Source organism: Leucoraja erinacea, chromosome 26 (genome assembly GCF_028641065.1).
Source record: "Leucoraja erinacea ecotype New England chromosome 26, Leri_hhj_1, whole genome shotgun sequence".
Lineage (NCBI taxonomy): Eukaryota > Metazoa > Chordata > Chondrichthyes > Rajiformes > Rajidae > Leucoraja > Leucoraja erinaceus.
The window spans coordinates 21,967,756-21,989,704 of record NC_073402.1 but is presented as its reverse complement, the minus strand read 5'-3'; the positions used below and the strand labels follow the sequence as shown (position 1 = coordinate 21,989,704).

General features: G+C 40.1%; 1 protein-coding gene across 3 annotated transcripts; it reads right to left on the bottom strand.

Annotated features, from left to right (window-relative positions):
• Positions 1–233: 233 nt before the first annotated feature.
• ak2 (adenylate kinase 2) lies at positions 234–18,505 on the bottom strand. 3 transcript variants are annotated; one of them, XM_055656374.1, is made up of 7 exons: positions 18,279–18,501; positions 16,457–16,582; positions 9,966–10,076; positions 9,208–9,302; positions 8,449–8,521; positions 7,629–7,824; positions 234–634 (listed from the first exon to the last, which is right to left on the bottom strand). In XM_055656374.1, exons 1-7 carry the CDS (start codon positions 18,375–18,377, stop codon positions 627–629), a joined length of 708 nt encoding a protein of 235 aa, XP_055512349.1. In that variant the 5' UTR covers positions 18,378–18,501; the 3' UTR covers positions 234–626. The 3 variants fall into 3 exon arrangements, with proteins under 3 accessions (XP_055512349.1, XP_055512348.1, XP_055512350.1); XM_055656373.1 differs by lacking the exon at positions 234–634 and adding an exon at positions 5,007–5,786 and having other exon boundaries at positions 18,279–18,502; XM_055656375.1 differs by lacking the exons at positions 234–634; positions 16,457–16,582 and adding an exon at positions 5,007–5,786 and having other exon boundaries at positions 18,279–18,505.
• Positions 18,506–21,949: the final 3,444 nt, after the last annotated feature.

The window sequence follows — 21,949 nt, the reverse complement described above, 5'->3', positions numbered from 1 at the left end:
TTCTCTAGCACTTTTGTCTACCTCTGATGAAATACCATTGTACATGGGACTGATGCAAACCATAGTAACAACATGGAATGGAAAGAAACTGTTGATGACTCTTAGTCTATCATATACAAGGTATGAAATTATATTCAATTTAATAATGTGTGGATTATTTGCTTCATGGAAGGTGCATTAAGCCTCATGAAGCCTTGCATGCAACATCAGGACTGAACTAAAGCACCACAGTAAATGATTAAAAATCTATTTATTGTACCATCATTCACAACAACACAAAAGATTATCTTTATTTGGTACATGAACAGCCACGCAGTTCACCCTAAGGCAATGTGTAATATTGATAAGGCAACAGGAAAAGATTATCAGCAATTGAGTCAGTCTTCTCACAAATTTGGTTGTGTGTATTCCAGATGATCGCTTGCCATCCATTTATATAATCCATAAAAATGCAAGAGTTCAATAAATTGATCGGTTTTAGCACTGAATCCACACCTTATATTTACTCGGCCTATTAAATGAATGTAAGTACTGAATCGCACTTATACCCCCACCATATCATGTAAGCATTGACTAACTTGATCACTTGGCACATTGTGGTTTGAAAAACTCTGGCAGCATAAGTTTCAGTTTGCTGAAATGAAATAAAAAAGAGGGTTAAGTACATCCAAGACGAGAAAAGGATTTGCTCTTCACATCCTGAGCTCCTTGACTGACGAGATCCACAATGGTATCAATTCATCATGTAACTTGGTACACCACCAAATACATGCGGTACACAGAGGTGTGTAATGACATAATGTTAATATTGTAAACTAATACCCCAATTACTAAATGTGTAAGAAGGAACTGCAGATGCTGGTTTAAACCAAAGATAGACACAAAAAGCTAGAGTAACTCAGTGGGACAGGCAGCATCTCTGGAGAGAAGAAATGGGTGATGTTTGGGGTCGAGACCCTTCTTCAGACTGGTTAGGGATAAGGGAAACGAAAGATATAGATGGTGATGGGGAGAGATAGAGAACAACGAATGAAAGATATGCAAAAAAGTAACAATGATAAAGGAAACAGGGCATCGTAAGTTGCTTGTAAGGTGAAAATGAGAAGCTAGTGCGACTTGGGTGGGGAGGGATAGAGAGAGAGAGAGAGAGAGAGGGAATGCCGCGGATACCAGAAGTGAGAGAAATCAATATTCAAACCACTGGGCTGTAAGCTGCCAAAGCGAAATATGAGATGCTGTTCTGACCTCGGTCCCCTCCATTGTCAGAGTGCGGCTAAATGCAAATTGGAGGAGCAGCAAGAAATTTTAGTTTTACATTAATTTACATGTTCAACATAAGACAGATGTATGAAGTCCAGGAATTGATTGAGATACTTTTCTACTTTCTTATGGGCAAAAGGTTTCCAGGAGTCAGTGCGGATTTTGCATTTCTTCAAAAGAAACTTATCTACTTTTCTTTCAAAACTCATATTGATACTGTTGAACTAATTTGCATGTTCTTACTAACTTACACAATTCTTAAGGGATTGGACAGGCTAGATGCAGAAAAATTGTTCCCGATGTTTGGGAAGTCGAGGACAAGGGGTCACAGCTTAAGGATAGAGGGGAAATCCGTTAGAACCGAGATGAGAAAAACATTTTTCACGCAGAGAGTGGGGAATCTCTGGAACTCTCTGCCACAGAAGGTGGTTGAGGTCAGTTCATTGGCTATATTTAAGAGGGAGTTAGATGTGGCCCTTGTGGCTAGAGGGATCAGGAGGTATGGAGAGAAGGCAGGTACGGGATACCGAGTTGGATGATCAGCCATGATCATATTGAATGGCGGTGCAGGCTCGAAGGGCCGAATGACCTACTCCTGCACCTATTTTCTATGTTTCTAACAAGGAATGACATGGAAAGTAAAGTGACGTTTCTGGATTGGGATTGCCAGCCAGAAGGAACACCAGATACTCAACTACATTTGCTGCAGAACAGACAGCCTTGTGTTGCCACCTAATGTAATTACACCATTTAAGTCCTCAATTATCATTATGGATTGGCAACAAGCACCTCAATGATCTTCAGCGCCGCGACACTTTAGGGCACTGTGCTCAGTCCCCATACTCTATTCTCTCTCCATAACCATGACTGAGAGGATACACTGTGTTCCAACACGATCTATAAATCTGCTGATGATATCACTGTCTTTAGATGAATAACGATGAGCCAAGAATACAGGAAGATCAACAAACTGGTCGAGTGGTGCCAGAACAACAACCTTGTTCTCAATATCAAGACCAGGCTGATCTTTGATTTCAGGAAGGGAAAGCGGAGAGACCATGCACTTATCTTCAGTTGCGGAGTGTTAAGAGCCTCAAGCTCCTGGGTGTACGTATATCTGATGATCTGTCCAGGACATTAAAGAAATTGCAAAGGAAGCTCACCAATGCGTCTACTTCCTGAGTATATCACCACACTACTGAACTTCTGCAGGTGTATGTTGGAGAGCATACGGACTTGTAGCATCAGTCTGGTTCAGAAATTCAAAAGCTCAAGAACAAAGGACGCTGCAGAAAGTGGTGGCCGTTTCCCACTGCATCAAGGATATTGATCTCCCTATCATTGAAAGAATCTACAAGAAACACTGCCTCAAAGAAAGTTAACATCAAAGACATCAGGAAGGTGACAAAGGAGCCTGGGCACTGTTATCTCCAGGTTCAAGAACGGCTTCTTCCCATCAATCATCAGGTTCTTAAACCATTTTGCACAACCCAACTGCAACTCTACCTCAGTATCGAGCCTCGATGAATTTTACACTATTGTGGCTTGCCGACCTACTTTGGTTTTTGCACTATGATCTAGTTAATATTGAGTAACTGATAATTTAATGTATGTTTATTTTTTTTGTTACTGCGTCTAATGTGCCTGTAAAGCTGCAGCAAGCAAGAATTTAAATGTTCTGATTCATATCCGATGTGTATTATAATTAAACACTCTTGGTTACCTAGGTTCGTATTTGTAGGCTAAATGTTCCTTGCACGACAGGCATCTTTCTTCGGAATAAATGCTTCTACCCCAAAAGCCACCTTTTTAATGTTTTTTTTCTTCTTTAGTTTGAGGAACTAAAATGCATCTTAAAAAGGTTTCAATTTAAAAAAATGGATAACAAAAATGTGTATTCAAACTATTAGAATGTAAATTTTATGTTTCAGATTTCACTGCCCTATTCTTCCCTTTATTACATTTGTATTTTAGATTGAGGTGATTTTAAATAGTGGTAATCCATAAAGCAAATTTTACATGCCAGTACTCAAAAAGTTATGGTTATGAACAGTGGCGGACTGGGTCTAAAAATATTGGTTGCCAGGAGACAAAGGGGGCCCACTTCATCAGGGGCCCACTTGATATAGGGGGCCCACTTGCCATCGGGCAAACTGACACCATGGGCCAGTCCGCCACAGTTATGAAGTGTTTTGTAAAAAACATTTCTGAAAAGCACTATATAACTGCAGATTTCCACTACTTATTGCTTTGATGAAAGAGAGCAACTGAAAATTAACGAATTAATTTACTGAATTATTGGTTCAAGAAAATGCAATTGTAATCCAAGATTCGAAGGGGAAAGAAATCTGACAAAGGGATTGTTTCTTAATGCACTATGAGATATTGGTCACTAATGCCCTCCAACCTTCCGCAGTTTAGTGCTCTGTACAGATAACAGTGATTATCATTACCAATTACTAACATATGTAGCTACCCGACTTAAAGAGCAGCCATTGGGAAAGGGCCATTATATGTTCCGAAGAAGATGTGTCGGTCATGGTTCTCACAAAACAATTCCCTTGTGAGAATGAAGGGAGAAAAGAGAAAGATGAGTTGCACTCAGGATTTAATATTTAAAGCTCACTGTATGGAAAGCTCATTAACTCTCACGACAACCCTCACTAAAACGGCAACAGCAACAAACTAGTATTTTCAGCTATTTCAAGTCGTATTGCAGATTCGGAAACAAATTGAGGATAAAGCCACAAGGTATAGTGCCAAAACATTTCATCACCTCAGCAAGGTTTTAGAGTCTGATCATGCCCACCAACCTTCTAGCACAGTATTTAGCTTGGCAACTGAAATAAGTAGCCAATTTTTAAAAATGTTTGGAAATAAAAGTTTTAAAAAAAAAGTAAACATATGGAGGCACAACAAGTCTTTAAATTTCAACTTCATTAACTCCTAACTTGCTAAACATTCAAAGACATGTATTTTGTAAGCATGTTTGTCACTTTGTGCAAGAGTACATACGAATATATCTTAATGTCACGACAATAGTATGCAACACAATGGGAAGGTACATGCTGGGGTCAGATGATAGTAAAAGACTATTTATTCTATCTAATACTGCTAATTTTTTTATGTTCTGCTTTGTCAAATAGTTATTGATGTCAATGCCAGGTGGATGAGGAGCAGGTCCTCTGGTAGGCAAAAATAATGTTCCCAAATGCCTAAAATAATATATAAATAGTGGAAATACCCAAGGTGAAGACAGAATAAAGACCATTGCTTAGTTAAGCACATCCAGCATTTTCATCTCAGATCCTTTCAAATTCATTGGGTCATTTCAAAGATTTATTCTGCATTTCTACTTTTGATACTTTGAGCTGTCATTTAATCTCTCCTGTCTTCCACTCTATCCTTGAGTTTTGATTTATTTCTCACATTACTCTTTATTGTCTTTGCATTTTAAAACCTGCCTATTTTTAACTATTCCTAGTTTTGATGAAATGTATCAAAAATAATTGCTAAGTATTTCTATCTACCAATGTTGCCTGACTCGCTGAATATTTCCAGAATTTAGCTTTGTTTTAGATTTCTAGCATCTATTTTTGTAACATTATTCAATCTATTGGAAATTGGATTAGAATTATTGACTTTGTCTTATCATGTAGCAATTCACATGTTTTAAAAGCTCAATGGAATCAGATTTTTTGATTGAGACATACTTAAATGAATTTAAATACTACAAAATGAATAACCACCTTTGGTTAGCCTTTATTTTTACAAAATACAGCAGAGCAAATTCTTAAAACATAGTCTCTAACATACAAAAAGGTATTATGTTCTCAATTATGCAAAAAAATTACATTAATTGGAAAAGTAGATTTTAGGAAAAAAAGTCTCCAAGTACAATCAAGATTGTATTTATGCTAAAGGTAAATTTGCTCTTGGATCTAACAGAACAAGGTACAACTTACTGAACAACCAAATTCCCCGTTGTACAGTAGAATGGTAGTGAAGAAGAGGTAACTCTAGTCTAGGCTGGTGGGTGTCTGAAGGTCTTAAAGCCCTAAGAATAGGATGCCAAGAATAATCTAATGCCATTGTGGTTTCTCAAAAAAATGGAATGAAACTCAAAATAAAATGGCATCTTGATCTTGTTTTTACAAATGTTTAACCAAATCACTAAAAATTGGGGTAAGCTCTGGGGAGGGGCGGTGTTTACTTATAAAAAAAGTGATTTAAAATCTAGAAACAATTCAGCACCAATGGAGAAGACAAGCAGTTGGCATTTCACATGTTTACAAAATAACAAATGGTCTGGTTTTCCATCTAGGTCTTTTTTACCTTATATGTTAGCATAGCTACTTTAGTTTTGCTATTCTAATTTCTTAAAAAATAAAACTGTATAACAAATACAAGATTGTCCTGGTCCTATAGTCCTTGATGACAATTTGAGGGGGAGATGATCAGAAGTTCCAGCAAGGATGAAGACAGAGGTCATCTTGCTCAGTATATACCAAGCCTCCACTTCTCAGCTAAAGAAAATCCAATAAAAGTTATTCCATTGATTCTATCAGACTGTTCTAATCAAACATAGCAAACCTGAACCAGAGACATATTCATGGCCTTAAATATGGCACTTTATCAGGTGAATTGAAAGAGATTTATTTGAATTGTGGAAGATTCACTAAAGTGGACTCGTATAAAATAGAACTGAAATTTGATTAAGGTTTGTAAATTGTACCATAGAAATTAGCTCATAATGTCAATAGTCTGGTTCAAGATTTGATGACATTAATTATAAAATGTGTTAAATTATTTCTAGTGCAAAATATGCCACCATGATACATAGACAGCTCAAGCACGAGATAATATGGAAAATGCCTCATATTGCATGTGGCTTTTTCAAAAAAAGGTACAGGCTCCACTGTTTTTAAAAATAAATTCTTGACTAGATTTAAATACATTTTAGGAGATGAGATTAGCAGCAAGTTTACAATCTGCAATGATCTTCAGTTGCCTATAATAGTATACTCATCCTGACTTTGTATGATAAAGGAACACGGGCAAATTAAGGAATTGCTCCGTTTGTGAATACTAGACACAATTCATGATCCAGCTTATAATAAACATAGTAAATTTCCAATTGGAACATGATTTATAAATGTTAAAGTGTACGGCAACTGGGAGATCACGTCGGCCAAGGCAGACTGAGCGAAGGTGCTCAGCGAAACGCTCACCCAGTCTGTGCTGGGATTCGGCGCCGACAGTCCTTTCAGGCAAGGCAGAGGTTCCCTTGCACCTCCTCCAACCCCATCCACTGTTCCAGGTATAGGCCTATATATCAGCAAAACCAAGCGCAGACGGGGCGATCGTTTCGCTGAACACCTTTGCTCAGTCCACCTTGGCCTACGCGATCTCCCAGTTGCCAAACACTTTAACTCCCTTTCCCATTCTGACCTTTCTATCCTGGGCCTCCTCCATTGTCAGAGTGAGGCCAAACACAAATTGGAGGAACAGCACCTCATATTTCGCTTGGGCAATTTACAACCCTTCGGTATGAGTTTTGATTTCTCTAACTTCAAGTTATCCTTCCCACTCCGTCCCTCCCCCACCCTAGTCATTGTATTAGTTTCACCGTCATCCTGCTGAGTTTCACTGCTTGTATCACTCATTATCCCCACAGCTAACAATGGACTATGGTGGGCTCCACCTTTCCTTGATCATCATTGCTTTTTGCATATCTTTCAATCATTTGTGTTATGTACCTTCTATATCTCTCGTTTCCCTCTCCCCCGACTCTCAAGAAGGTTCTCGACCTGAAACGTCACCTATTCCTTTTCTCCAGAGATATTACCTGACCTGCTGGTTGAATAGTGTGTGTCTATCTTCAGTTTGATAGATATGTTGTTTCTGCCCCATCAGTTTAGCTAATTCCAACATAATCTGCATTAAGGACTGCATCCAATTTAACACAATTAATTGGAAATTACAGATTACTTAATTTAAATTAATTGTGTTGAAATGGCTCTGAAATGAACCGTTAAAATAATTTTTGCAACTTCAGAGGAATGTATTTGCAACATTAAAATAGTAGCCATGTCATATGCTGAAACAACCAGATATTTGACTATCAAATGTAATCTGCAGCAATTATTTGACATAAATAAAGCTAGCATTTGTAACCTCTTGATAGTGTAATAAAACCAAAATCAATAGATCTTTTTTTTTTCAGTTATCCAAATCATCCTCAAATAAATATCATGTAATCATTGGTTAATATAAGTAGTATTCTTGATTACAATCTATTAAAAATGCAACACATTAAATGTTACTGCATATGCAACAAAATTAAATAAACAGAACTAGGTCCTTACATGTAGCTCCACTGAATGCAGCTAGAATCGTAGAGAAAACAACATCGGGAGACACTGAAGCATCAATTGCTGTGTGAAGCCCTTTCTTTTGGTAATAAGAAATAAGAGGCATGGTTTGGGTATGATAAGATGTTAGTCGAGATTTTAATGTCTCTCCATTGTCATCCGAGCGTTTTATCAAAGGTTCGCCAGTTACCTTAGCACAGAAAAATAAAAATTAATAACTACTTTATGCATAGAAAGTATACAACTTAAGTTATACAATACAGATCTATAGATAGGGTGCTTTGGAAGAAACATATTTACGGTTGTGCTCAATCTTCTGTTCAATTAGGAAATATTTGACAATTCTTTCATTTCACTGCACATCTCGTATGTGTATGTGACGAATAAACTTGACCTGACTTGACAACAAACAGTGAGAGTCTCGTGCTTTGAAAAGGGCCACTAAATTAAAAATTCTAAAAATTCTTAGTTAACTTGAATAGTTAACGTGATAACAAATCTAGATCCACTACTCCTACAAAAATATTATTTAATCATTGGAGAGGGCAAAGGGAAGAAGGAAAACATGTAGAAACAGAAGCATAAATGACATTAAATGCAACCAAACCAGAATTTAACTTAAATAACACCCACTAATTCTTGAGGAAGATTTATTTTCTTCTCTAATTTTCAAGCACTGCGTACCATGTACATTGTTAAGACTGATCTTATGGAAAGATTGGAATGAGTGCTGGGGTTTGTAATTATTCTTATTGTACAGGTTTGAAACGTACATTACACAGGTAAGTGCATAATCATGGCTCATTATACGTACATCATCTATCATCGGCACTTTGGGGGGTTTATATATTTCATGGTAGGTGCGTCCACTGGGCTGATGAAGCAGCCTATAAAGAAAGTGTATAGGTTTACAAAGTAGTTGTTCATTAAAGTGAATACAATCATTTTTTTCTCTCACTCAACAGCAGTGCTCCACTTTCAAGACATTAACTGACAGCAAAATCAAGCATGTAATATTAATGCAATCTTTTGTATGAACGTGATCTTACGCTAAAAAACAGGTGATGTTTTAATTAGGCCAATGTCAAATTTACTGTTAGCTATAGATGTTCTCAAACTAATAACTGAATAGTTCTCTTTAGAATCATGCATTGCTTTGCAAAATGCTACTTAATATCGTGCAGAGACAAAGGCCTGGATTAATCTTACACAGACAAATAATTTAGCTTTTTGTAGAAAAAAAGAACTCCAGATACTGGTTTATCAAACACGACAAAGTGCTGGAGTAACTCAGCAGGTCAAGCAGCATCTCTGGAGAAAATGGATAAGTGATGTTTTGGGTGCAATTAGCTGGATCCTCAACTCTCTAATATTAATCAAGAATTAAAAATCTCAGTTGATCCTTTGGATGGTTTTCTCAGTGGAAACATGACTGGCTTTTTGTTTCAGGTTAATAAATGTATGAACTTAATCAAGGTAAAACATTTATTGCCACAATATTTAAGCATTTGCAAAGATATACCCACCAATGTGCATACCTTAATAGTCTAACCAAACTGTAAAGTGTGAGTACCTGCCACAGATCCTGCTAATGAGCAGGCTATCATCAATCTTAAACTCCAACACAGAATCCAGCTTCTCAGATCGTTTTTCCAGTTGCTTCTCAAACTTTGAAAATAACAGAATTGTGTTAGACACTCGAAGAATAAAAATATATAGCTTTCAGTCACCCATATTCCTCAAATAAACAAGGATAAAATAAGGCAACTTTTTCAAATGACTTGAAGCTTTCGTAACATCTATCCTGTTTGTTAGCCCATCACTGAAACAGAGGCCAAACTTAAAAAGACAAAGCTACATCTCTTGGGAAGTTTGCAATGATACAATTACTCCCATACCAGCATCTCCCAATTTCCTGGTTTAACCATTGGAATCGTCTGGCTTTCATAAGCAGCCAAGGTGAAGAAAAATGAGATTCCGCTGTTACTTGCATGCTTCTGCTTAAAAATTGGCAATATCACAAAGACAAGCATTATCCCATCGCCTTGAATATATAATTCTCTACTACCTGTACAGTACTTTAAAAACTTCTATTAAAAACTAACTGTCTTTAGTTAAAAATGAAAAGTTAACTCATTTATACGCTTTAATATTTAATTTTTGTGTCACAAAAATTGAAGCCATTTTAACTTCAAGATAAAATCATTAATTTGTGAATATGATCTTAAGAGCAATGGAAATAAATTGTCAATTTGATGAACATCATTATCATTGCCAAAATGTCATAGCCTATTTTTTTTAGGAATAGTTTGAATAAAAATGTTGACCTACGATCTCTGCTTGATTGACAGTGCGTGGGAATCCATCCAAGAGAAATCCATTTTTACAGGCTGGTTTGTTCAAGTTTTTATCAATCAATTCAACCACCATTTCATCGCTGACCTGAAGGCAAAGGGATCAAAATTACATCCAAAATATGCATCAAATCAGCTACTGGCTACCACCAAATTGGAGGAACAGCACCTCATATTTCACTTGGTTAGCTTGCACCCCAATGGTATGAACATTGACTTCTCCAACTTCAAGTAGCCCTTGCTTTCCCTCTCTCCCCATCCCCTCCCCCTTCCCAGTTCTCCTACTACATTTTCTGTCTCCGACTACATTTTATCTCTGTACCTTGCACTCCCTTTACATCAGTCTGAAGAAGGGTCTCGACCCGAAACGTCACCCATTCCTTTTCTCCAGATATGCTGCCTGTCCCACTGAGTTACTCTGCATTTTGTGTCAACCTCTCCCTCAATGTCAAAGGAGATTGTGATTGGCTCCAGTAAGCAAAGTAATATACACACCCCAGTATACATTGATGACGCCGAAGTAGAAATGGTTGAAAGCAAGTTCCTAGGAATAAATCTTACCAGCAATTTGTCCTGAACCAGCCACATCAAAGCCAAGAAAGAGTCTGGTCTCAACCCAAAACGACACCCATTCATTCCTTCTCCCCAGAGATGGTGCCTGTCCGATCGAGTTACTCCAGCTTTTTGTGTCATCTTCGATTTAAACCAGCATCTGCAGTTCTTTCCTACACAAAGCACACCCCTACTTCCTTTGGCTTAGGCATGTCACCTACTTCCTCAGCATGTCCCCAACAACCCTCACCAACTTCCACAGAAAGCATTTTATTGGGATGCATCACAGCCTGTTTTGGAAACAGCTCCATCCAAGATCGCAAGAAATTGCAGTTGTGGACGTAACCCAGACCAGCGCACAAACCAACTTCCCTTCCATTGACTCCATCTACACTTCATACTGCCGTGGCAAGGCTAGCAGCATATTCAGGGACCAATCTCACCACGGTCACTCCCTCTTCTATCAGGCAAGAGGTACAGAAATTTGAAAACGCATACCTCCAGATTCAAGAACACTTTTTTCCCAGCTGTTAACAGGCAACTGAATGGTTCCCTCATCAATTAGAATGCACTCTTATCCACCTCATTAAAGATCTTTGAACTAACTTTAATAAGACTTTATCTTGAATGGACCTCTCATCAGCTAGAGTGCACTTCCATCTACCTCATTAAAGACCTGTGACCTATCTTTAATCACTTTATCTTATACAAAATGTTGTGCTCTTTAACAGTATAGTGGATGGCTTGATTGTAATCATGCATAGTCTTTTCTTTCACTGGAAAGCACGCAAATAAAAAGCTTTTCACTGTACCTCAGTACACATGACATTAATAAACTAAACTAAAAACAAACAATATAGTGCAAAAGGAAAAAAAAGTCCCCATGTAGCTAGGGCAATCAAGGAAGTTTGTAGCTTGGAGTTTAGTTGGAGTTCATAGTGTTCAATATCCTGAGGGTTTTTGGGAAGAAGTTGCTCCTGAACCTGGATGTTACAGCTTTCCGGCCCAAGTGCCTTCTTCCTGATGGTAGGAATGAAATGAGAACATGGCTAGGGCAGTGTGGGTCCCTGGTGATACTGTCTGCCTTTGAGGCAGTATCTTCTACAGATCACTTTGATGGTGGGATTGTTGCAGTTAAATTCTGATAACCCATCATCACACTGTGCAGAAATGCCAACAATTAAAAGCACCAGGTGATATCACCCATGCTCCACTTAGATTCACTGGGGCCCCAGTTCCAACACTACCAAGGCTCTTTCCCACAGCTTCTCAAATCAGTTACCTTGATTCCTCCGCTTACTTCAAACTAACCACATTCACTTGAAAAAATTTAATACCGACAGACTATGGGTTACATAAACTCCCCATCATTTATTTCGCAATTCATCAAGAAAATGACTTGAGCCAGGGAATAATATTTGCTCTCATGGAATTAACGTGGTAAAATATGTAAATAAAACCAATATATTTTTTTCCCCCCCAACTCGTGAAACATGCACAAATGACCTGGCTTCAGGTTATGGAAAAGCATAATATGGCATGTTTTCTGGGAAAACAGACCAATCCCTCTCTGTATTGCAGTCATGCCTTCTGTAACATCCAAAACTGGAATTAAATGTGTAATGGCTTTAATAAAAATGCCATTCAATTGTCCATAAAAATCCAGTCCTGCACCACCAAATCCCCAAGCGTGCAGTATTATTGGATATTGGATTTATATTATTGGACATTGACTCTATTGCCAATCATGCTAAAAGATCTTTACGGGGCACACAGTCAACATAAGCTTTGCCACACCAATCAATGCACATTCTTTCAGATAACATTTTGCAACATTACCAAAGGGCAACAAGCACACCAAGACTCGACCAAATTAACTTGAGCACTTTCAAATTCACTGCCAACAGAAAGAAAAGTAAGAGTTTGTCTGACAAGTAAAGTTGTAAAATACTTCAGGAAGCCATAAACAGATATGTGGGATGGGAGGCATTGACATAGTGAGTGTAAAACAATAAATGTTTGAAAATAACACAAATTGAGTAGAGTATCTGAGAGTTTAAATGCACAATTCCGTTTATGCAAATGTCAGGGGAATAAAGTCATTCAGGCAGCCGATAGATTTTGGATTTTATAATAGCCACAGATGATATCAACAGAAGAAACAGCAGCAATTTCCAAATTTTCACCATTGTCATAGTAACAAATTCCTGTCTAACTGAAATGTCAAAAGAAAATTCTAGTTTGTGGAAAGTCTCGTGGCACTTGGACTATTATCTTTGGAGCAGAGAAACCCATAGAAGTAACAAGATGACACTCAAGATGGCGGACTGCGGGGGTGATGCGCCGTCGTGTATGGCCGCTCCTCCTGCAGTCCGTCCTTTCTCCCTTTTTTATTTTTATTTTTTATTTTTATTTTTAGTCCTTAGTTGGAAGTCTTCTTTTATGTGGTGGGTGGGGGGGGGGGAAGGGGGAAACTGTTTAAATCCCAGTCCTACCTGGTCGGAGAAGCGGTTTTCTTCCAAACCGCTTCTTCGTCCTCTCTGTGCGGCCTACCGTCGAGCTGGAGCAGCGCTGGAGCGGCGTTTCATGCTGGGACTGCGGGGCTTTGCCGGCGGTACAGATGCTGGGACACCAACACCAACGTGGAGCGGGCGATGCCTTACCGGGTCGCCTTCGGGTAAGCTCCGGAGCACTGGGAACATCGCAGAGCTGCGGCTGCAGAGCGTCCAGCCGCGGGCGGGCGGCACTGGATTTCAACACCGCGGGGCCTGGTGTCCGAGTTCGCCAGTGTCAGCGGTCCGGCCAGCACGGCCTGAGAACTTTGGACACTGCAGTCTTCAGGGAGGAAGCGGCCGCTTCAGTCCAGGCCGCTGAAAAATCGTTCACCCGACGGCGATGATCCGGCTTCGCGGCAGAGGGCCTGAGAACATCGAGTTGGCTGAGGAGGCCACATATAGACCCCGACCTCGGGTGGACTATGAGGGGGAGAACTGGATAATTTTAGTGCCTTCCCTCACAGTGAATTCTGCTGTGGGGGGACGTTTCTTGTTGATTTCTATAGTACTGTTCTGTGTCTTTTTTTCTTTTTTCTCTTTTTTTTTGTTTTTATGGATTTATTGACATTTGATCTGTTCAATTAATTTAATCAATCTCTGTAAAGCACTTTGGTTCAAATACTGGTTTTGTTGAAAAGTGCTATATAAATAAAGATTATTATTATTATTATTATTATTAATTTGTAGAAATCATTCAGGAAAAATAACTTCATTTGTTAAGTCCTAATTGTATTCGTCAATTATAAATATCATCAAGAAAGGAGAGAGAGCGATTGGGAGAAGCTGCTTGACATAAATGGATGTCGTGAACATGGGGACTATTTCAGATTGAACCAGAGATTATTTCCTCAAGTGAAATCTGGTTACATTTTTGTGACAGAGAAAGTTACATGGCTAAAGAATGCAAGTCCTGGAATTAATGTGGATAGCTTAAACACAAGTGAGGTCTTTCTCCTATGCTGTGACGTTTATGGTACTCCAGCGCTAATCCATTGGCTCACAAAATCTTTTCAATATGTCATATCAACAGACCAACTCACCTTTTCGTCAATTTGCAGCAACTACAAATTCAGTCATCCATTGTCAATGAATGGAGCTTGTTTCTCTCTGCATCTTTGCAGTCAAATGCTAAGTTAAAGAACTGTAGAATCAGGAGGTTTTCACACATGATGAATCAGCAGGTTCACTTACTTGATGACTCATGGCAGATTTGAGGCTCAACTAGCATGCTGTACTAGGTGAACTGATCTTATCCAGAGTGCCCGCAGAAATGTTAAAATTATTACTGAATCCTCTGCAGATGTTTCACTAATCACCAGCCATTTGTCTTTAACAGAAATTCACATTTTCACAATGGACCTCAGACATCCACTTAGTGAATGTAGACAAAATATGCTGGAGAAACGGGTGAGGCAGCATCTATGGAGAAAAGGAGTAGGCGACGTTTCAGGTTGAGACCCTTCTTCAGACTGATGTCGGGGGAGGGAGGGAAAAAGAAAGGAAGAGTCGGAGACAGTAGGCTATGTGGGAGAGCTGGGAAGGGGAAGGAGGGAGAAAGTAAGGACTGCCTGTAATTAGAGAAGTCAATCTTCATACCGCTCAGGTGTAAACTACCCAAGCGAAATATGAGGGTTGTTCCTCCAATTTGCACTGAGCCTCACTCTGGCAATGGAGGAGGCCCAAGACAGAAAGGTCAGATTCAGAGTGGGAAGGGGAGTTGAAGTGTTGGGCAACGGGAGATCAGATTAGTTAGCACAGACTGAGCGGAGGTGTTGGGCGAAGTGAATAGCTTGCCAAAGCCAGTTGAAACTTGTCAGAGTATTTGCATATATTATTAATACACCATTAACTGATCAGCATTTATGCAATGATGTTTCAAATTTGGAAGACAATGTGGGCTGGTGGAAAAAGAGAAAGCCAAAAAGTAAGCAATGTATTTTTAAAAAGGCATTGAAAGAGGGAATAGCTTATCTACAGGGCAATACATACTGAACATCATTATGCAAGTTATTTACAGCTATTTTCCAAAATATAATTTAAAACCAAAAAATTAATTGAGATTTGCCAACAAACCAGCTTCTTCTCTCACTCCATAATAAAATGTTTTGCCTACATTCCTCTCTCATGACTTTGTCCAGTCATACACACAAAAGATGCATGCAGTGTCCACTGCCAGGATACTGTCCACTGTCCAAGGGCGGCACAATCGCGCAGTAATGAAGTTGCTGCCTTCCAGTGCCAGAGACCAGAGTTCGATCCTGACTTCAGGTGCTGTTAGTACGGAGGTTGTACGCTCTCCCTGTGGGTTTCATCCGGGTGCTCCAGTTTCCTCCCACACTCCAAAGACATACAGTTTTGTAGTTAATTAGCTATGGTAAAATAGTAAAATGTCCTTAGTGTGTAGGATAGTGCTTATGGGGTGATTGTTGGCTGGCGTGGGCTCAGTGCACCAAATGGCCCGTTTTCACGCTGTGTCTCTAAACTAAACTAAGGCCGAGTACATAATGGCTATAAGAAATAATTCTCATGTTTAATGTGGTCATGTTTGTCTGTCTTTTACGTTTTGGGTTTCTTAAGTTCGGCTGAACTAAAAGAGGCACTTTCATTAAATATGGTGTATAAGGGGAGGATAATAATACAGATTCACCTGAAAATTTTACAGGAAAGACATCCTACAGTACATAACTATTCTCCAAACACAAATGAAAGTCAGAATGCATGACACATCACATCAGTGACTAATCTCGACCTTGTACCTTCTGGCAACAGTCAGCACATACATTTTAACAGAGGCAACCTTGGACAATGTTTCCCTTATTTACCTAGTGATGCTTGTTAACATCGTACATCTATTGCTACCTCAGTGTTTGGTTAAATCAGCAATTCAGTTGAGAAAAAATAAAAGTCAGGATCTTTTCAGTCTTCACAAAATGAACTGAGGATCAACTGGATCTCTTTGAAGTTGAAAAAGCAGCTGCCTAATTCAAATTATGCAACACAAGTTGAAGGAAAGATAATATACAACTAATTTTGACAATAACCACAATAAATAAAATAGCATTTCTACAGAAAGTACTAAAGACTATTCATGATTACAAATGATTCATAGCATTTTCAATTCTTAAATTTTGGATTCTCAGCATCCACAAACTTTTGTTCCTAATCATTAATAAGGCAAAAATCCTTGAAATACAGCAGGCAGGCAGCAGGCTTAATGTTTATGATCTGTGACCTACCATCAGAACTAAGTAAAGATTATAAATCTGAAGTGTTGACTATGTTTCTCTGGAGATGCTCCACAATCTGAATCTTCCACTTGTACTAAATTTGCTCATTCACTATTTCAAAGAACGACACTTACTAATTTGCCAGCATCCATTGTTTGCTTTAACTTCTGTCCCAATTCTGATCCACTTGCTACCATGGCTCGCAGCATGTCACCCGTGGCTAAGTGGCAGACATTGTAGTGGTCAGCAAGTCTACCAGCCTAGTGGAAGAACAGAAATAAATTGAGTTTTTTTTTTTTTTTTTTTTTTAATTACCATTTAGCAATTAGTTGTAAATGTAATGCAAATAATTCTTCATGCCAGAAGACAAATATTATTTACATGAAATATTCAAACAAAATTTCCAACTCTAAGACTAGTCTATATCTTTTCTTATATACTACATCTTATTTCTAAGACTTCCATCCATGGGTCAGCCTGTAATTGACCTGAGAAAATAATGTGCAAATCCTCTTAGGCCAAGATTAGACTTTATATTCTTCAGAGACGTGTGACTTTATAGTTGTAAGATGGGTTCTGGAACGTGGCGACTCTTGCATGCGGTCCCAGAGGAGAATCTGTTATTATCCACCACAATTGTTTTACTTTTTGCCTGTGTATGATTGTATTCATGACTACACACGATCAGACTGGATAGATGCCAAAACAAAGCTTTTCACTGCATCTCGCTGTACGTGACAATAATAAACAAACCTATCATGAAAGAACATTCAAAAATTTGAAATGCTTTATCACAAATACTCACAACAAGCCTTACTCATCTTTTAATAACTTGCTATTACGGTATACATAAATGTTAACCTGGTAAAATGTCCCTTGTTACTTGACAGGAACAATGTCAGACATCACATTTACACGAAAACCCTTAGGAAGACAGCGAGAGGTGATGGGTGAGAGTGGAGGGGGTGTGGGGGGGGGGGGGGGGGGGGGAGGATTGAGGGGTAGGGCGGGGTGGGAGGTTTGCAGATGAGCAGGCCATCAAAATATTTGAAGGATATTATGTGAGCCAAGGCTGGAAATGGAGGGGAAAGGTGGATCCATTAGCACTGGGCGTGGTAGGGCAGGGCAAGCGAGATACGCGCAACAGAATTTTGAACAAGCTAAAAATTAACGAAAGCAGCAGATAAAAAAAATTGGGTGATGGAGCTTCAGAACTGCTGAACGATAACAGTGTCACAGATGTGTGTTTCAGCAGCAGATAGTCTGAAGCTGTGCCAAACATATGTGATATTATTGAGGCAGAAGCCACAACTTTAATAAGACATTATTAACCCAATAAAATAAATGAAATGGGCATTCTGTATAAAATGCAAGTTGACCAAACTCTTCCTTCTTTAAGAGAAAGTTAAAGCTTCGGCACATTGCTGAATTGCACTAATGGTGAATCAAAGCAAGGAGGCGACTGATCCCAAAAAAGTAATTCCCTTCTCAGCAGCGACATTCCCTGCGCTTAGTGATAGATATAAATAACCTACTTTCATCAGCATAATTCAAGGTCTGAACAAATAACACTCAGACGTTTACTCGGTTATAATTTGGTGGCACAATGTGGAAAGAGAGCCATCTCCCATTCTACAAATCTATAATCCACACTCTCAAGCTTCAAACGTGATCCTAGTTTTACTTAATTTAAATTTACAACACTTAGAAACATGAAACCGGTCAAAAGGCCTTTACCTTTTGGAGACCCAACTACAAATGAAAATAATGTAATACCCAAGTGGACTGGAAGATGTGGAAGTTGAACATGTAATCCCACTTTTATTGTGCACAATGGACACTACATTTAATGGAAATAGCCGTTCTATCCGGATTTTGGTACTGTACAAATGCAAAGTTTGGAAGCTATGCGAACACCCCACAGTGGCCTGGCCAAGTGTGGATCCTCAAACTCACCTGCGTGCCTTTCCCTGCTCCGGGAGGGCCCAGGAGAATGGCCCTTATTCCTCCATGAACATGATTCGCCTTCGGTGCCTCTTCAGCACTCGGACTCATGCTGTACTTTCAAGTGTTCACCTTGGTTAGATAACTTATTTAAAACCTCGACTCCCGATCGAACGTGACTCCACTGCTACAGTTGCGACTGGCTACATGTGCACGTTAGTGACAGCGTGTCAGGCTGCAGCGTCCGTGCCGATTGGCCACTTGCCCTGTCAATTCTTCATAATAAGGTGCTTCTTTTTTTAAATAAATAAAAAGGGAAATTGCGTATAAAATGAGCGACCGGAATGCGCAACGAAAGGTTTCTGGACCAAATGCATTTATCTTTACAGTCTGTGCTGTGCTTAAAATATACAATCTCGTTAGAGGCTGAGGAGTGTAGCAAATGGTTTGTTATTTGTCTGTCCATGCTAACATTTCTGGGGTTGCTTTAAAAAATATATATATATATGAGAATTAAGAAATTAATCTCCTGGGCGCCACGCACACATTCTGAGGGAATGCAGTTATTAGGAAATGAAGATGTTCGTTTAGGCACAAAGTACTAGAATAACTGTGTTTAAGAAGGAACTGCAGATGCTGGAAAATCGAAGGTACACAAAAATGCAGGCAGCATCTCTGGAGAGAAGGAATGGGTAATGTTCAGAGTGCCTTCTTCAGGTTGAGAGTCAGGGGAGAGGGAGACACGGAGATAATGAAGTATAAGGTATTGAAACGAGACACCAAAGGGGATAGAAGGATCGAGGAAAGTCTAGTGGATCATTGTTAGTTAGGAGAAAGTGATAACAAAGCATATAGAGATTAAAATCTCTAAAAAGGGAAAACGTTTGCAGGGCTCACTGAGGTATGGGGAAAATAGAATTTCAAAATAATTTTAACGATGAGGTGAAGAGATAAGAGGGGGCATGAACTCAAACAATGACAAGACTGAGCACTGGAAAGAGATAGTGTTTAATAGTATAGTGTCATGATGTGAACTTAACCAATAACACTTGCTCCCAGTATACCCTCTCGAGCTCCTGCCTAATTACATTGTAGTTTGTCTTTTTCCAATCTCCCCCCAAGGTCCAGCTTTCTCCCTCTTCAAAACAATCTTAAAAATTGTAATCACAATAAAGGGAAGGGAAAGCATCTGTGAAGGAAATAGCTTTTGGACAGAAATGTTGGAATGTTATGGGTATATACGACAGCTGGTATCGATGTGGTGTTGGAATATCACCATTTTCGATGAGAACCCATCAGTTTTTATTTTCTCTAGAGATGCCTGAATTGTCGAGCATTTACCGGTATATCATTTACCGGTTTCCAACATCTGTAATAATTTGTCCTTGACTGAAATGCTTTTGGGTTCCACAACTAATGTCTTCACAAAGTTGCAAGGAGATTTACTAGAAGCATTCAAGGTAAATACAGAGGCACTTTCCCAATGGCAGAAAGAGCAGAGGCTAGTGAGTTAGCAAAATTGACAAAAAGGAAAATTAGAGGGGAGAAACCTTTTCTCACAGTAATGTGTATTCATGTTAAAGACATAGAGTGATACTGTGTGGAAGCAGGCCCTTCGGCCCAACTTGCCCACACTGGCCAACATGTCCCAGCTACACTGGTCCCACCTGTCTGAGCTTGGTTCATATCACTCCAAACCTGTCCTATCCATGTACCTACCTGTCTAACTGTTTCTTAAACGTTGGGATAGTATCTGCTTCAATTACCTTTCCCGGCAGCTCGTTCCATACACTTTGTGTGAAAAAGTTACCGCTCAGTTTCATATTAAATCTTTTCTCCTTCACCTTGAACCTATGTCCTCTGGTCCTCGATTCCCCTACTCTGACTGATGAAGGCCAATGTGCCAAATGCCTTTTTGACCACCTTTACCTGGGACTCCTAGATCCCTCATTCCCACAACACACCCCAGAGCCCTATAATTTCTGCCCTTGTTAGATGTCCCAAAATGCAACACCTCACATTTCTCTGTATTAAATGCTATCAACCATTCCTCAGCCCCCTTGGCCAATCGATCAAGATCCTGCTGCAATATTTTACAACCATCTTCACTATCTGCCAAACCACCCACTTTTGTATCATCAGCAAAGTGGTGAAAGCATATTCAACTACAGCTTTCAAAAGGAAATACAATACTTTGTTGGATGGAAATAAATTTTACATGAAAAGAACCAATAACATCTCCTCTTGTAAGTTTGTATAGGCAGATAGTGGCATAGCTGCTGCCTCTAAGCACCAAAGATCCAGGTCCGATCTTGACCTCGTGCTGTCTGTGTGGAGTTTGCACATTCTCCCTGTGACCGCATGTGTTTCCTCTGGGTGCTCTGGTTTCCACCTCACATCTCAAAGACATGCAGGTTTGTAGGTTAATTGGCCTCTGAAAAATTGGCCAAAGTGGATGAGAAAGTGGGATAACATAGAATTAGACACAAAATGCTGGAGTAATTCAGCAGGTCTGGCAGCATCCCTGGAGTACATGGATAGATAACGTTTTGGGTTGGGACTCTTTGACAGAAATTGCTGGCGTGCCTCAGGGTCAGGCAGCATTGACACAAAGTGCTGGAGTCACCTATTCATGTTTTCCAGGAAGTGTTCAAGAAGGAACTGCAGATGCTGGAAGATCGAAGGTACACAAAAATGCTGGAGAAACTCAGTGGGTGCAGCAGCATCTATGGAGCGAAGGAAATAGGCGACGTTTCGGGCCGAAATCCTTCTTCAGACTGATGGGGGGTGGGGGGGAGAAGGAAGGAAAAAGGGAGGAGGAGGAGCCCGAGGGCGGGGGGATGGGAGGAGACAGCAAGGGCTAGCAAAACTGGGAGAATTCAACGTTCATGCCATCCGGACGCAAGCAACCCAGGCGGAATATGAGGTGCTGTTCCTCCAATTTCCGGTGTTGCTCACTCTGGCAATGGAGGAGACCCAGGACAGAGAGGTCGGATTGGGAATGGGAGGGGGAGTTGAAGTGCTGAGCCACCGGGAGTTCAGGTAGGTTATTGCGGACTGAGCGGAGGTGTTCGGCGAAACGATCGCCCAACCTCCGCTTAGTCTCCCCGATGTAAATCAACTGGCATCTAGAGCAGCGGATGCAGTAAATGAGGTTGGAGGAGATACAGGTGAACCTTTGTCGCACCTGGATCGACTGCTTGGATCCTTGAATGGAGTCAAGGGGGGAGGTGAAGGGACAGGTGTTGCATTTCTTGCGGTTGCAACGGAAAATGCCCGGGGAGGGGGTGGTGCGGGAGGGAAGGGAAGAATTGACAAGGGAGTTGCGGAGGGAGCGGTCTTTGCGGAAGGCAGACATAGGGGGAGATGGGAAGATGTGGCGAGTGGTGGGGTCACGTTGGAGGTGGCGGAAATGGCGGAGGATTATTTATTGTATTTGCCGGCTGGTGGGGTGAAAGGTGAGGACTAGGGGGACTCTGCCCTTGTTGCGAGTGCGGGGATGGGGAGAGAGAGCAGTGTTGCGGGGTATGGATGAGACCCTGGTGCGAGCCTCATCTATGGTGGCGGAGGGGAATCCCCGTTCCCTGAAGAACGAGGACATTTCCGATGCCCTGGTGTGGAACGTCTCATCCTGGGAGCAGATGCGGCGTATGCAGAGGAATTGGGAGTAGGGGATGGAGTCT